At 34.6% G+C, this 16,802-nt stretch overlaps 1 protein-coding gene across 1 annotated transcript in view; it reads left to right on the top strand.

Moving 5' to 3' along the window:
* Positions 1-16,802, top strand: part of MAN2A1 (mannosidase alpha class 2A member 1) — a gene marked incomplete at both ends in the record, with an annotated part of 112,034 nt that overhangs the window by 79,646 nt on the left and 15,586 nt on the right. The window contains 4 exons of the mRNA XM_079548795.1: positions 5,483-5,597; positions 8,681-8,814; positions 9,918-10,059; positions 12,544-12,677. Coding sequence (XP_079404921.1) covers positions 5,483-5,597; positions 8,681-8,814; positions 9,918-10,059; positions 12,544-12,677 — 525 coding nt within the window. The remainder of the gene's footprint in view (positions 1-5,482; positions 5,598-8,680; positions 8,815-9,917; positions 10,060-12,543; positions 12,678-16,802) is intronic.

Here is a 16,802-nt window from a genome sequence, read left to right as displayed (position 1 = left end):
TTGATGAGAGTGTTGTCAATCCTATCGTCTGTGTCACTGATAAGGATGTTAAAAAGTGCTGGTCCCAAGATTACCAGCCTCCACCAGGCCGTGTAGCCATTGACCATAACCCTCTGTCTGCAACATTCTAACCAATTTCTTATCTTGCAACTGTAGAGAGATAACACCGTGCTCATGTTGCACATATGTATTTTCTGCAAAGTAAAGCAGAAGCAAAAGATAATGGGGAAAATACAGGCTGTATCTTAAGTTTTTAAATGTCAGTGCTGCTGACATTTTTGCTGACTGACAGTATTACTAAGATTTGGAGGAGAGGACGTTTTTGTCACACATCACAACAAATATACAGTAACATATCCTGTTTATGAATTGAACATGTTTTTCTTATGTGATTTTGTGAAAGATGGTGAACTCTGTACATCTGTTTGATCTGCAGTGAAACATCACTGTTCTGTAAACAGGCTAAACTTATTCAGTGTATTTTGTTTTATGTATTTAACACAAATCAATTTATGATTACCTACTCATAAGCTGTGGTCAACATCAGTAAGGAACAGAACAAAGAGGTTTTTCCTAGAGTCAGAGCTAAGTGTTTGTGGGATCGATGTGAATTGTTCTTTTTCTTGCTTTACAGAATAATTTTTCAATAAAATAGACTTTTTAGATAATTCCTAAGCTGGGAGATTCTCTCTCAGGCAGCTGTGCTTATGCACATATGTATGTACCTTGCATACTTATATACTCTCAGAATTTATAATAATAGATATTTTTATCATGCGGGATCTCTAGTGCTGGAATTTTTCACCATGCTTTGTCTCTGGTTGGACTTGATTTCCTGATCATAGTCTCTAGCTTTTACAGCAGCAGCTGCTGCTACTAGTTTTTAAAAAATTGCTATTTTTTAATGACAGATTCTTTTTTATGTCTGTCAGGCTTACCTATTGCATTTACTTGTCAGGTAAAATGAATCTACATTATCTAACTGCTTAGTCTTTATGCCCAAGGAAAAGATAACAATATCTGCATTTGTATTAGCCAGATTAGGATGTTCTGCTGCATGAATGGAAAGACTGTCCATTTAAAATATTGCTCTGCATCCTTCTTCAGATCTTCCCTCTGAAACAGGTAGAGGCCTATTCCTCAAGCATAAGATCTTGTCTCTGAATGCTTTCCCTGTTTTTGCATGCCTGATAACAGGAAATGAAATGTGCATAGGGACAGTTAGAATGCTCACAGTACTCCAGTATCAGCTCCCTTTGAAGTGTCTTTTCTCTCCTTGGTGATAAACATTTCCTTTAAGCATCACAAATATCACTTAGAGATCTGTCCTATATGGTGCTTTTTTGTTTTTCTGAAGCATTAAAATTTCTATTGTCTCTCTTGTACCATGTATTTCTTAAAATAGTTCTTAGCATTCATAGCATTTTATTTGTTTTCTGAAACACTTGTGTGCACTGCCATGTGAATTGTAATAAGTTACTAAGAAGCCACTTTCCTTGACTTTGTTTTGACTTCTTGCTTTAAGTCTCAAGCGTATCAAGAGGGATTGAGTCTCTGCTGGGAAGCTTTCCTCTGGACATTTTTGGTGCGAAAGTCATGTGCTATACCAGTCCTGTGCCAGAAATTTATAGGCTACATTTATGTTGGTAGTAGATGGCTAGTAGTACTTGAATTTACTTCAGCAGAGAAGTCTTACTAGCCATATCTCATGCCTTCAAGCTGTAACGTTCCATGCCAACTTCTATGAAAGCGAGTAAACTTTTATATGCAGGCAAGCATCCAGTCATTCCTCTCCCATTGGCACTTCAACACAGAGTTCTTTCTGGGTAGTTTAGGATACTGCTGGGAGTGGCGACGTACTATTCTAAATAGTCTCCCTTTAAATTTCTATCTCACCATTTTTTCATCTTCCACAAGCAAGCTGTTATATTTCTCTTGAAAATTGGTACTCAAAAATGGTTTCTGAGTCCATCGACCCATGATTCTGTTATCCCATTTTTAAAAACATGGCTAAACAAAACCTGTCACAGAAGGCTGCTGAGCCTTGGACAATGAAGCTGATACCAGGGAAGCTGAGGGAATTGGGTATTATGGCAACTATTCTTTTTAACTGTTTAAGAAATGAAGTTTTGAAACTGTACATGAGTTTTGAAAATAGTTCTATAGCTGTTTGTTCCCTTCATTTAGAAAGTGTCTGAACAGCAAGAGACCTATTTTTGCATCTCAAATCTTCAGATCAAATATATCTTTGTTTTTCAAAGTCACGATATGTTCACAGGCTTTTGTGCATCTCACTAGGGAAATTTACAGTGCTGCTAGACTAATTGTTCATTCAGTGCATAAAGTTCCCCTGCTTAAAGGCCTAATTCATTGAAGTATTTTCAGTACGGCAAATCTGGTCACTATGTCTTTACAGGTTCTGAATGCAGTGTGCCTCCAGATGGCTCTTAAGATTCTCTTCCTAGGATTAGTGCTTTTCTAAGTGATAAGTATGCATTAGGAGTATTCCTTGTTCCCTCAGTACCATACTTGTTCAAGTTTCCAATTTCCCCAACAGTCAGCAGCAAGCATCCTTGAGAACTTTTGGTTCCACGAGTTACTTGGGAAAAAAGTCTGAACCCTTCTTCACCACAACCTCCTGTTAGGTAGTTATAGAGATTGATAAGGTCTCCCCTGAGCTTCAGGCTAAACAGTTCCCTCACTTGAGCTTTCTACTGGTATTGGAACAAGGTATTTTGGTAGTAGTTGTCAGTATTGCCATTGTGTTTTATGCTATCAGGTTAGTTGGTATAACATTCCTCCAGTTGTTGTTTTTTTTTAATTTAAAAAAAAAAAAAATCTACTTTTAGTAAGTTCACAGACTTACTACAAATAGCATCTCTTCATTTTACTGTTTTGTTTTTAGATAAATTGCAGGGCTGGAGGGATAGGCCCTACTGAGAAATGTTCTTTCAAACAGAGAAATAAGGCCATAAGTTAAGTATTACTTTGCTAACAGAATGTATACAGCAGACTGCTGCGTATGTGATCAGTGTTCTCCTCTGCAGTAATTGGTAAGGTTATTTGCTTGACCTGAAGACCTCACATTTCTCAAGCTCGTTTTCTGGTGGTTCTCTTGGCTTTTTGCCAAACTGAGGATCTTCATGCCCTAATCACCATGGAGGATTTGGGAACGTTTAGTTATTCCACCTTCCTGTCAGTAATGCTCTTCCTCTATGATGTTTTAATCTAAACACATGTTTTAGGAGGAAGTAGTCACAGCTTATATGAGTCGGGCTTTTCTGCTTGTGTGATAGGTAAACACAGATATCAATCTCTTCTGCAAAGGGAATAGGAGATACACAGTTTCCAGTGGCTGATCTTGTCAGTTTTTCATCAAGACAAGAGAATCCAAAACCTAGCTCATACTCTTAGCTAAGGCCTGATCTTCAGACATTTGTTATCATAGTATACTAATTCACCTGGCTTTCTTACCCCTTTGATACTTAACTCCTGCTTTATTACTGATCTAGCAAATGTATTCTTCATGACATCTGGTCTGTTGTACTGACAGACTAAGACACTTTGGAATTTGCCTAGCATTTTCTCATATCAATTGTTGAATAGCTTTGTTTCCTCATAAGGGTTTCTGTACTGCTTAACTGTATAAAATGTTGGTTTTAGTTGAACATAGGGAAAGAATACTTTCTTCATGAAATAATATATGTTACCAGAGTGTGAGAAACTGTGAGTCCTCTACAAGATTGTTGTATGAAGCATTACTATAGTTGATAGCTGCAGAATTGCTTCTTGAAACTCTGGCAGTATTTTTGTTAAACACTTGTTTTTTTGTTGTTGTTTTTTGTTTGTTTTTCCTAAAGCTTTAACGATAAATGTGTGACTGGAAAGTCTTTGAGAGTCTCTTCCGCATTCTTTTTTATGCAGTACTTCATGAAATCTTCTCTGTGAATATACAAAGGAGCATGTTGCACTGTATCTACCTGTAATTATTCTTCTGAGTCATGTTGTATATGGATATATATGTACTTGTGATTTTTTTTGTCTTCCTCAAGATACTTTTGATCTTTTGAGTTATTACCCTGTCTGTCTTCTGATAACAGTGTGCATGTAGAAGGAAAGTGGCTTTCTATTGACATTCATCAGAATACTTTTCAAATATATTTTTTCTTTTTTTTTAAATACAATGTTTTTAATGCTGTTTCTGTCTGGTACTTTCACAAATATTGGTTTTTCTTTTTTTTGCTTAATTCTCGTTTTATTCATTTTGTCTTTTACTTTTTTTTTCCTTTTGCCTATTTTTACCTTTTTACCTGAAGAAGATAGATCCAAAGAGACGTTGTTGTGCTCTTTCAGTATTTAAAGGGCCTATAAATAAGGTGAAAACAGATCTGATTTTATCTGGTCTCATAGTGATAGTACAAGGGAGAATGGTTTTAAATTAAATGAAGGTAAATTCAGGTTGGATATTAGGAAGAAATTCTTCAGTCAGAAGGTGGTGAAGCACTGGGACAGATTGTAAAGAGAAACTGTGTATGCCCCATCCCTGGAGGAGGTGTTGAAGGCCAGATTGAATGGGACCTTGGGCAGCCTGATCCAGTGGATGGCAACTCTGTGCCCACATCAGGTGGGTTGGAACTGGATGATCTTTAAGGTCCTGTCCAACCCAAGCATTCCTATATTTCTGTGCTTTTTTAAAGCATATAGCATATACAGTCTAGTTTGAAATCAACTGTTTTTAAACTACTTGTGCTTAGCTGAGTCTCGGCATATGATGTGACTAAGTAGTTGCACTCTTTTGATAACCATTCAGCTAGTTTTTGAGAGAGGAAACACACTCTAACTTGACTTTTCTTACCTTTTCCCTGTTCTACCCTGAGTTCCAGGGAGCTGCCCAATCAAAGCAACTGCAGGTGCTTTTGACTTGCATTACCCCTTCTATTCTCAGAAAGATATGCATGCAGGTCTGTAAGACAGTGCAAAGGAACCTATAGGATGTGTACCACTGATAAAGTAAACTGTTGTCCAGCAGAAGACAGTTAAACCCTCCATCTTCTGTAGGTGATGAAACTGTAGTATTTGATCGCTGATGAGCAAATATAATTTTGCTATCATTAAGCTCATAGATATTATAGTAGTACAGTACATTTTATAGTAGTATAGTACTGTGTTTGTAGGTCTTGTATCCATTAATCATTGTAGAATACCTTTAAGATTTGTGATGATGGTTGTCGTAATTTCAAATAAAGGAAAAGTACAACTTAAAATTTTAAATAAATAAAATAAAATTTGGTGAATTTATGACCACCAATGATTAATTTTTTGCAGATTTTTAGGACACAATATGTTATTTAAAACAACCATAGAAAAAAAGACAAAAAAAAAAACCCAAAAAGCTATGAGATAATTAAATTATGCACACCATTTTATGCAAATTTTTAAAATAATTAAATAATTTTGCCTTTTTTTTTTTTTTTTTTTTCAGCCTTATATTTTTACAGATCCACCTACTGTAAGAGTTGCTCATGGAAGAATTTTCTCAGAAGTTGTATGTTTTTTCCACCATGTGACACATACCGCGCGACTCTATAATGTCCAGGGTAAGAGCTGTAAACTCGATCTCTCTCACTGAATTTTTTTTGGTGTTTTTCAACACTCTGGTCTTGTGTGTGAATAAAACTTCTGGCCTGTTACAAAAACATTCAGATTGAATTCTTAACTGGGTACAGTGCAATGAATATGATCCTTTTGTGAGCCTTTTCCTAGTCGTTAAGCTAACGTGCTTAAACATAAAATTTCTTGGAGATCTCTCAGTATATAGATAGTATTATTTATATTATATTATCTATAAAGATATATAGATAGTATTATAGATATTATCAATACAGATAATCTATACAGGGTAGATTCTCAAGACGGGGTTCCTAGTCTTTGTTGGGCAATCTAAGTACTATAGGTAGTTATAAGTTATGAAAATGAAAAACTCTATAATATATTTTGGTGATGATTAAAAATTAAAAAAATATGTTAATTTTCTTCATAGGTTCAGACTTACTGCCATAGGTACAGTGTCTTCTCTAAAATCACAAAGAGTGGTGACTTATCTGACATTAATAGCGGAGTAATTCTAGATCAAACTCTAGATCACTTCTCTTATGAATACAGTCCAAGATGTTACATTGTAATGTGTTGAAAATTCTGAAGAAAAATGATTGCACAAGATAATTTTACATGATCAATATGTAAAAAGGGTCAAGGGATGAAGACACTCTAGTCTAAATGTACTGAATTGCTGAAAATGCTTGAAGGAGGTTATTTTGATATGTGGATTTTAGTAAACTAAACTGTCAAGCAAGAAGGAAAACTGCATAAAAAGGTTGTTTAAGGTAGTAAAGGGGAGAGAAAATACCTGAATGAATCACTTTTGTGTGTTGAATGAGGTTGTTTTGGAATAACATTTCTTTATAATATTCCTTTTTCTTTAATACGTTAGTACCTGCTGGAACTGTTACACTTTCACAGTTCACAAGAAATGAGCTGTCAATGAAAATCTTGCTAGCCATTTCCTAATGCCTAAGTTTTTCTCTCATCTAGACTGCACTAATTAGTTACAGTTTTTTTTGTTGTTGTTTTTTTGGCAATTTGAGATTCCTAACACTGTTTCCAGTAATTATGTCATTACCTATCCAGTCATTGTATTGATGTCCTGTACTATATTTCCAGCTGTTACAAGGAAAGATTACAACTTTTTAAATACAGTTTCACTTTACTTTTGTTATGTGTTTTTAATGTGGATTTCTTCATATGAAATGGCCTTTTGACTTTACATCATTGTTGTAGTGAAGTCAGTTTTATTGGCTTGGTAAGGAAAACTATTTACGTAGTATTGCTTTATTTAAGGAAGGTATCTTAAAGTCTCTGTAAATATATGAAGTAAAAAAGCAGGTGGACAGAAATATACACATGCACCTGTGTGTAAGCCCTCGTCTTTTTAAATAGACGTGGTAATCCTAGTATAATTACCTACTTGGAAAGGGGTGCTGTTGGCTAATTCAGTTTGACAGAAGTTCTAAGTTTTAATTTAAATGGTTTATTTTCTTTCCATTAGCATCTGTCGTTGCTATCAGTGTAACTTTGTTTTTTTTTCATCAGGCTACTTATATTTTATTACGTTCCATAATTGTATTTTCACACTAGCTCAAATTATGAACTGTGGGAGAACTAACTGTAATTCATGCTATATTCATTTTAAAATTGTAAGCTGCAATCTTGTGTCTTTGTTCATTGTCCGTGGTTTAATGGTCTTATTGCAAAATATTTGAAAAAGCCATGATTAAAATCAAACAGAGTGGAGCATATGGATCCATCTTGCACACACTAGGCCTGGGAAAATACATTTACCTAAAACCAAATACTTTTCAGTTAGTACTGTGATATAATCACCATTGATAAATGTTAGCTTTTTAACAGCTGCTGGTACGAATGAAGGTGAAGTTCAGGTTTTAAGAAAGAAAGATGAGGAAACAAATACAGACTTTAATACTCATCTCAGCTAGCAAAATCAAAAACCTGACTATATTTTTTTACACACAGAACATAGAAACTGAAAGATGCAGACACATTCAGCATTCTATTCTTGAAAATTTCAGGGTGTTTAAGAATTTGCTAAAGTAACGACCTATCTGGGGAACATACTCTCAAATAAAATTGCGGTCTGTACTGGAAAATATATAGGTAGGAAGGAAGAGATTGTACTAACCTCTGTGTGCTTAAGAACCTAGGAATTTTGTTGTGAACATGTTTTGCCCTTTTGCATAAGATTTGACTGCTTAGGAACCCAAACCATGTTGATGTTGCCCATGAATGAATTAACATACGGTCAGCAGTTGAAAAAAAGGAAGAATTCAGTAGCTAGGGTTTTAAATCTTCAAATTCTAAAGGACTGAAGTAATCAGTCACTTTCTACTATTCTCTGTTTACAACCTTTCAGGCAAGCACAGTATAATCTCTTGAGTGTCAAGAGAAATTTTTCTGTTCTGTTTGGCACATTCCTTTTTTAGCTCCTAGTTCTGCTAAACTACAGGAAGTGTGATCTTAAGCTGTTTGAAAGTCAGATTTTGGAAGAGGTGTGCAACTTTCAGCATACGACACTGGGAAAATCTTATTGAGCATCTGTCTGCATGTTCAGATAGTTAATTTTCCCTTTAATAAAATGGGCTACTGTTACCCGTTAGCAAAGATTTGCATCCTGATTGTCAGCATATCAGTGTTTGTTTCTGTCTTTCACTTTCCTTAGAAGATTCTCTTTGTTTTGCTTAAAACAGAAAACAATCAAGATGCTGTGAACGATCCTTTTTCCAACATATTAGCTATTACAATTGAAAGTTGCATGGTATTTTCTATTGATTTATCAGAACCTGCACTGATTCTTATCATGAATATTCTAATTGTTCAAGTTCTGTTTCTGTTCAAGGTTTCACACTGACTATTTAATGAGTACTGAATTAGAAGCATTTCTGTATCACGTAGTACATAACTGACCTGACTTAAAATGCCTATTTAGATATGAAAGTAAAAATAGTAGAGGAAAACTGTATCACATTCTGTGATCACTGGAATTCTTATACCTGGCAATAGCTTTTAAAAATTTTAAGTTTTTTGACAAGCGTCTTTTTTCGTTTAGGTTTGGAAGGCCAGTCTCTTGAGGTTTCCAATATTGTGGATATCAGAGGAGAATATAATCGTGAGCTTGCAATGAGAATTTCATCTGACATAAACAGTCAAAATAGATTCTATACTGATCTTAATGGATATCAGGTAATTATTCTCTACTAATTCTAAAAGGCTAAGGTCTCAGTTTTCAACTAATTTTAAAGAATGAATCATATTAATCAAATGCTCATGTTACAGTCAACTTTATCACTTAAAAGAGAAAAGACTTTTAGAGTGTATCCCTACTATAAAATTGGTTTAGATGAGATGATGTAGCAATTGTTTTCTTTCAAATTGCAATGTTCATTAACTATACTTCTGTATCCTTTAGAAAACAAGAAGTTTAATACAGCAACACACAATAAGCCTTTCTGCTGTTCTTCTAGTATCTTGTGTGCCTTTTCTCCCTCACCTATTTGCTTTGGGCCTTTGGTCTTACACTAAGTATAAGCGCACTTCCCAGTAGAGTTACTGAGAATAACCTAGAGAACAAATATTTGATGCTGTGATAGAAATAAGTAGATGGTGCGTTTTCAGAGTGTAATGATACACACTATTGGTAATACATCTGATGAAATAGTATGACTGTTATTCTTGGACTTCGAAACACAGACGAAAGAAAGTGTATTTTCTTTTCCTGACCTTTCCTTTCTAAAAGTTGGTACTGTGAATATACTAAAAGCATGCCTGCTGTTCTGCCTGTTAGTGTGTAGAGCTGCATTTTGCTAGAGATAGTGAATATTTAAAAATGAAAGTAATTTTAATAATATTATTCATTTTCATGTACCATAAAGGAATTTCTCCAGTGCTTAAGTAAGTCCCCATTATATACCAACAATTGCTTTTTCTGCTATCTTGAATCTACTCACTGCTGGCTCTCTCTACAGGAGAAAATATTTTCTCTCATTCTATAGTTGATTTTTCTTTTTTTTTTTTCTTTTTTCTTTTTTTTTTGAACATCCCCTTGATGAATCTTTCAGTTTTGAAAAAGTGTTCTTTGATCTGAAAGTACATTGAAGTTATCATTTCCAAATAGGTAGTTCTAGCCACAAATCTCCGAAAAGCTAAATAATACAGTTGAATGGATACTTTGGTGCTGGTTGTCAATCATTTCTTCTAAAACACATATGGGATTGATGTCTGAGAATGTCTTTGAAATTCAAATGGATAAAAAATATATTTTATCAAAGTCTGTGTATGTACTGTAGATCCAGCCCAGACTGACGATGAGCAAATTGCCTCTTCAAGCAAATATCTATCCTATGACTACAATGACTTATATCCAAGATTCTGGTTTTCGTTTGACACTTCATTCAGCTCAATCTCTAGGTGTTGCAAGCTTGAAAAATGGTAAGTAAGAGATAGATATTACAAAGATCTTTCCATTGTTATCTGAAATAGTCAGTTCATTCAGAGATTACTACATTAGGATACCTACTCATTTCAAGAAAATAAATAAGGTTCTCCAGCTGTGACTGAGTTTTTATATATTTCCATTAAGTAAGCAGGTGATGAAGACAAAATCTTCAGAGGCTCAATTGTTTGAAATAGAGCCCGTATTTGTGCTTTAGCTTAGTCTATGCATCACAAAATTGCATGCAGCCTGCAAGATGCAGAGAAAAGTCCTCTGTCTTTCTTCAAATCAGGGAGTTGAGGTAGTGCTGTATGCAGTATTACAGATAAACATCAGGGAGAAATTGTCTTTCTGTGAGCACTGGTTTAATCAAGTTGAGGACGTAAGAAATTTTTCCCCTAACCCAGTTAAATCAAAGAGCAGAAGATGTATTCCATGCTTTTTAGTGGTATTAATCATTTAATTGTCTGACTGTTTTTAGCAAACTGTTATGTCACCTAAGGTCCAAGAGCTAGTTAGCAACATAAAATATTTACTTTGCATCCACTATAAGAAGATGAATGCATTCATCTCACTTGTTATCATTAAATAATGTTTTAAAAAATTACTGTGTTCACCATATTTCTCCTGAGGATATTTGAGACTCCTTAATAGAGAACAAAAATGAAGCAGAAAGTTCTTTGGCTATGCTCAGTGTTTTGTGACAATTTTTTTGAAGGGTACTGGAAGAAAAATCAAAAGCATTACAATTGAAGCGGATGCCTTAAGTAGCAGACAGTATGTCTCAAGGCATAACTCACCATTTGAATTTTTCTGAACAGCTGATTTTTTTCCTCTTCCTGTGTTAGAGAGGCAGTTTCTTACTATGAAACAGTTAATTCGTATACTGTTAGACGGTCACAGTAGTGTGGAGTTGGATTTCTTACTGAACAGTTATCAGTCTTCAGTATCAGCTTCTAAGAGATTTGATCAAAACCCATAAAATGCATTTGCTATGTCTTTATTGCTACTTTTCTGGCTCTCTTTCCATTTGTGGGATTGGATGTGTAATCTTTCTTTTAATGTTAGATGTTGAACATCATTCACAATATAAGTTGCATCCAGTTCTGCTCTAATTCACTATTTAGTTGATTGTCCTGTATGCACTAAGAAAGACCACCTCCAACTAGATCACATCTACCACTGCGAAATGGCCTTCCCTGCAGTCTAATGGGTAATTAATGGAGTAGCAGTAATCACTTATGTCCTGGAGCCTCACAAAATACTTCTAATTCCATTTTAAGCCAGAGGTTTTAGCATCATTTTTATTCAACCCAATTTTGAGATGGTTTTTACCTGACTTAAGCAGTGCTGATTATTTTGTTTTTATGTTCTGTACATGTTCTGTGTGTTATGTACACAATCACCTTATAAATTATGAGCTGCATTTTGTCACCTGTCACCTCCTAGCTTCTTAAAGAATGCTGGAAACTTGTTTGTATCATTTCAGATCTTAATATCCTAAGCATTCTTTGAAGACTTTAATGAAAATTTATCATGTATTTGTTCTCTTACTGTGGTTCTAGCTTTTTTCAGAGACATGCTACATTTGTCTTTCAACCCATGTTCATACTGCAATCTATGAAAACTTACTAAATTGAGTTACAATCCTAGCTTTATTTCACAGTTCTAAGTATGATGTTTTTTTATAAATTTCCATCTAAATTCTGATCTGGGTACACAAAATCTGTTGCTTTTGATCTTTTGTTGGGCTATTTTTTTGAGGGAAAGGAGGAACCAGTATTTAGGAAGATAGGAGATGTATAATAACCTCGATTACATACCCTGAGCTGCATTCCCTCTGGAGTTACAAATGTACAAATAAACTTATCTTCCATAAGGGTATTTATGATTTAACATCATGAGAAAAGAGGTATTCTCAATGGCAGTGCTATAGTTCAGTGTATAAACTCAGATATTTATACTTAGTTTTCATCTGGTATTTTCCTTTTTCCCTCAAGTGAAAAAAGTGTTTATATTATGGTATTTACTATTAGTATTGCCTACCTGCTTTTTCTTTAAAACAATTTAAAAAAAAAGAAGTGCAGTGTTTTGTGTAGCATTAGATGAAACATTTTACAATGCGTTAGCTGATGTTCCAATAGAAAGGATCTCTCTGCAGCTACTTGAGGTGATCCTTCTCTTGATATTTGTTGCAAGAACTGGTTAACAGTTTTTCATGCGAAATTTCAGTGCGGAGAACTATGTTAAAAATTTCACTAAACCTTCTACTGGATTATACACTAAAATTTTGGAAGATTACAGCCAAAATCATAGAGTATTCTTATTATCAGTCCTAACAATTTGAATCTGCTATTAATCCTCCATATGAACAAGAGAAATTGTGATTTTTATAATTTATACTTCAGAATATTTTTCTACATTTAATAGAAACCTATCATACTTCTGTTACCACTACAATTTTTACATTGTATTTTCAGGCCAATTGGAAGTAATCATGGATCGTCGACTCATGCAGGATGACAACCGTGGCCTTGGACAAGGTGTCCAAGATAACAAGATTACAGCTAATGTCTTCCGACTTCTGCTTGAAAGAAGGCATGGGACAGATGTGGTAGGAATTACTGCCTGGATTTTTCTGTCTGGTTAAGATATGAATTTTTATTTCTGTTGTGAAAGTGGTGAGTTTAGTAAAGACTTTAAATGAGCTTCTCTACGGAGTTTTCTGAGATTGCTTGCACATTTTCACCGTAAGCTCTACATCTTCAACAATTTATCACAGAAATACCTCCTTTCTTACCCTTGCCTTCCTCCCTTATCTGTCACCTGGATAAGAGGTGATAAGTGTTTTATATGTTTTGGAGATTGTATGTATATTTATTGCGTTACTAGCAAGTCAGTTTAAACAGTTCACTTTATACTTCAGTGCATCACTGAGGTACTGTTGTGAATGTTTCTTCAAATATGAATTACCTTTTATTTCTATCTTTCCGTGAAGCTTCATAAGGAGGTTGGTAGTTAGTGAGACTTTTTCTTATCAAAGTTTAATGAAACTGGAACAGTGGTGAAAAATAATTTGGAATGAATGGGTGGAACAAAACTGAACTTAAATTTCTTGGGAAATAAAATTTAACAAGAAATATTTAGATCTAGAAGTAAGTCTCCTCAGCTCACTGTGGTTTTGGGAAAATAGAAACAAAAAAACCCCTTTTTTTTCTTGTACATCTTGTTTTAGTGTTTTATATATTAATCTTTTCAGTTAACTGTTCTTTCCATTTTTCTCCTTTCTACAATTAGAAAAGGATAAAATGAAAAGTACATTTTTGTACTGAGACAGTAGAATCATGATGACAGCACTGAGTAGATTTTGAAGTTGTCACATGGCTTAAGATGAGTAGTTGTGTACTGAAGTGCTAATTAATATGCAGATAAATGGAAATAAATTCTGCTTTATGGTAGATACCACCAAGCACTGTGAGAGGTTGATAATATCAAGCCTAGAGCTAATTTCCAACATGATTGACATTTTTTTCAGGTTGCACATATCGCTATAATTTTCTAGTTCCTCATCCTGTGTAACGTAGGTAGTACACTAACAGTTACCAGTGTGGTTTGGAAATAGCTGATCCACTGAAGTGCTGGAAACGTAGCTTTGACAGCAGTAGTTGTTACCATCTTGGCAAGAAGAGACCTGCAGAGAGATCTATGCTGCTTCAATAAACTTTTTAGTACCCAGAGTAATAATATTAAGTAAATTAATTATTGAATTAAAATAATTAAATTGAAATGTGAAGCAAGTAAAATACAATTACTGGACACAGAAAACAATTTTTATATATCAAGTAATATTAGGGGACTACCGGACTAGCGTGCCAGTAGTGCCATGGTGCTTGCATCTGCACTGTGTGCAGTTCAGCTATTTTCCACAGAATCATAAAATATTTTCATAGGTACCTCCGGAAGTCTTACTGTCCTGACCTTGCTCAAAACAGATCTACTTCTATATCAGAAGAGGCTTAAAAATGATTCAAAGGACTAATCATTGTAACACACCTGTTGCATACTTGTAAGGGAGCTTCTTTGATACTTTTCCTCTAAAAGAAAACTAGTGTATGCACACACAGACTGCTCTGCAAAATAACATGGGTTATTTTATATTTAGTGGGTTGTTAATAGTGATTGACCATCAGTTTGAACTCAGAACTGCATCTTTCTGATGTTAGATCTGGAATTCCTCATTAGTATTTTAGCTTTCTGATTCTTGAAAATTTTCAAACATCTGTTACGTTTTCTGATTCTTGTAACTTTCAGATGCCTTGAAATAAGGAAGGGGGAGTACTCCCCTGTCTCAATGTTTTCTAAAATATACAAATACATTTTTACTGCATTGTTACTCAGGAGGTGGTTGTTAGAATCATTTAATAATAGCCCTGTCAGAAGAGATTATGGAGAAATTATATGTAGTTTATGTATGTGATGGGATGCACTGTGTGACTCATACACTGACCTTAATTTTGTTGTCAAGACCTGTCTTGTTATTTACTTAAGGAACAGTGGAAGGAAGGAGAGATTTTTGATTACTTGACATCTATGTCAGTACAGGCTTTTCCTAAAGTGGTTTCCAATTTAATTCTGTCTCTTCTCAAAAAAAGTTCTTAGGAGTAGGAGTCTTTCTGCTCTTTGTGAAACTCTACTTGGGAGAAGGAATGCAATTGAAGTGTGGGATATTAAATTTTTTTAAGATGAACTGAAATAAATGTGCATCACGTTAATGTAGTTGCTGTAGCCTAATCCTAGTGTTTCCTGGATGTTGTCTGTTGAATTTTAGCTCATCTCACCAGTAATAGATATTCATGCTGATACCACCTCCATGCAATTGGCGTCAGGTTAGTTTAAGTGATTTTGCCCTGTGCCCTGAATTTGGATACTACAAAAAATGTATTAACTGATAGTGTTGTACATTAAGTAAGCTGTGTACATAGCAAGAGCTGGACAAATCCCATTCCACTTTCAATTACATTCATCTGATTTACTACTAACTTTGTCTCTGAGCCCTCTGTTGGTGTTATTAATATGCTTTGATACAAATTCTAGATACACTTTCTCCTAGATGTAACTTTCTGCTTATGCTCATTTTGTCCTTGCAAGCATTGATTGGCTCTGCACATCTTTCTGACTTTTTTCTTCTCATATTCATTCCTCTTTTCCTCAGATTGTTCAGGAAGAATCAAATGCATTTTGTTTTTAAAGGGATCATTATGTTATCTGAAAATGACACAGAGCACAATTATTAGTACCTGTCTGTCAAAATACTAAATGCTGCTTTATTTTTGAAAACATAGCCTTTATCTTATACTTATTATAAAATTCATTAAAAATAAACCTTAGTGCCTTTTTATTTCCAAGCCTCAATGTTTTATATTAGTATAAGAATGGGAATGGCACATAATTTGTATGAAGAAGTAATATATTTATTTCATCAATTGTATTGTTGGAGAAAAAGATGCTATTCTAAGCAGACATGTTCTTCTTCATGTTGGTATTTTGTACCTTAGCTTGACTTGTTCAGCTTTTATAAGTGGGTTTATAGTGTAGTTTCAAGCAAAGAGCCAGTAGCTCAAAAATCTGCTATGATTTGGGGAAGGTTTTTAGAGAAACAGTTTTACAGGCTGTTAATAAAATCACAAATATGTGGCAGTCATATAATCAAACTCCTTTTTTCTCCATCACATACAGCTGTTCTTTTTTCTTATGGTCAGTACCACTTTCTCTGAAAATATATGCCTGATTATATAACCATTTGTCTGATTATTGAGTTGTATTTGCCTCTTATATGAAGTGCCTATCTGTAATGCATGTACATACTTCATGTAGTAGCTGTTTACTGTACCCTGCTATTCATTAGCATACTTTAGCAAGTGTAATTGTGAATGGTTTTGGGCCGCTTTGTCCCAGTTCCATAACTAATGGAGCAGAGGGACCCACAGACCTACACCATGGGAGAGGAGGAAGGGAAAAAGGGGAAAAGGTAAGGAGATGGGCCTAAAAATAAAAACAGTGGCTAATAGAGAAAACTAATTTACTAAGTATGACAGTGGAATGCAAGATAACACAGTGTCATACAATATAATTGGAAATGAAGCTGGTAAATAAAATGAGAGAGAGAGTGTTCAAAACCAAAGGCCTTACTCTGACACTGAAGGCGTGACAGCTAGGAAGCACATATTACAGAGGCGAGCAGTAAAAGAAGGGACAGTCTCATGATGCAGTTTTATCTTTCCTTCTAAATGGAAAACGGAAACAAAACAGTAAAAGTCTTCTGGGATACGTAGTTCTCTTCTAAGAACCAGTTACCTGGAAATATTGACAATCCACAGAACTGGAGCATTAATTCTTTAACTCCCTGATTTTATGATGTGAAATACCAGTAACAAAAATTGTAAAACTATGACAGTATGAACACATCTGCAGTGAATTATATTATTTTCTTGGGTTGTTTCATTTATCTTCTTTCGTATATACTCGTCTGCCAATTCTTTTCAAAAAGATAGTATTTTATTTCAATAGTATGTTTAGTATTAAAGCTTCGTTTCTCCATTCCTAGCCAATGTAATTGGCCAAAGTAGGAAAGTATGTCTCTTTGAAGGTTACTCTGAGTTGGTGCAATTTGAAATCTAAACTTTGCCGTATGTCATGTTCTAGGATGACCAGGTCATTTGCTCTCCAAGTTCTTATGGTA

The sequence above is a fragment of the Tetrao urogallus genome (genome assembly GCF_951394365.1).
Source record: "Tetrao urogallus genome assembly, chromosome: Z".
Taxonomy (NCBI): Eukaryota; Metazoa; Chordata; class Aves; order Galliformes; family Phasianidae; genus Tetrao; species Tetrao urogallus.
The sequence above is the reverse complement of the archived record's forward strand: the minus strand, read 5'-3'. Positions and strand labels throughout refer to the sequence as shown.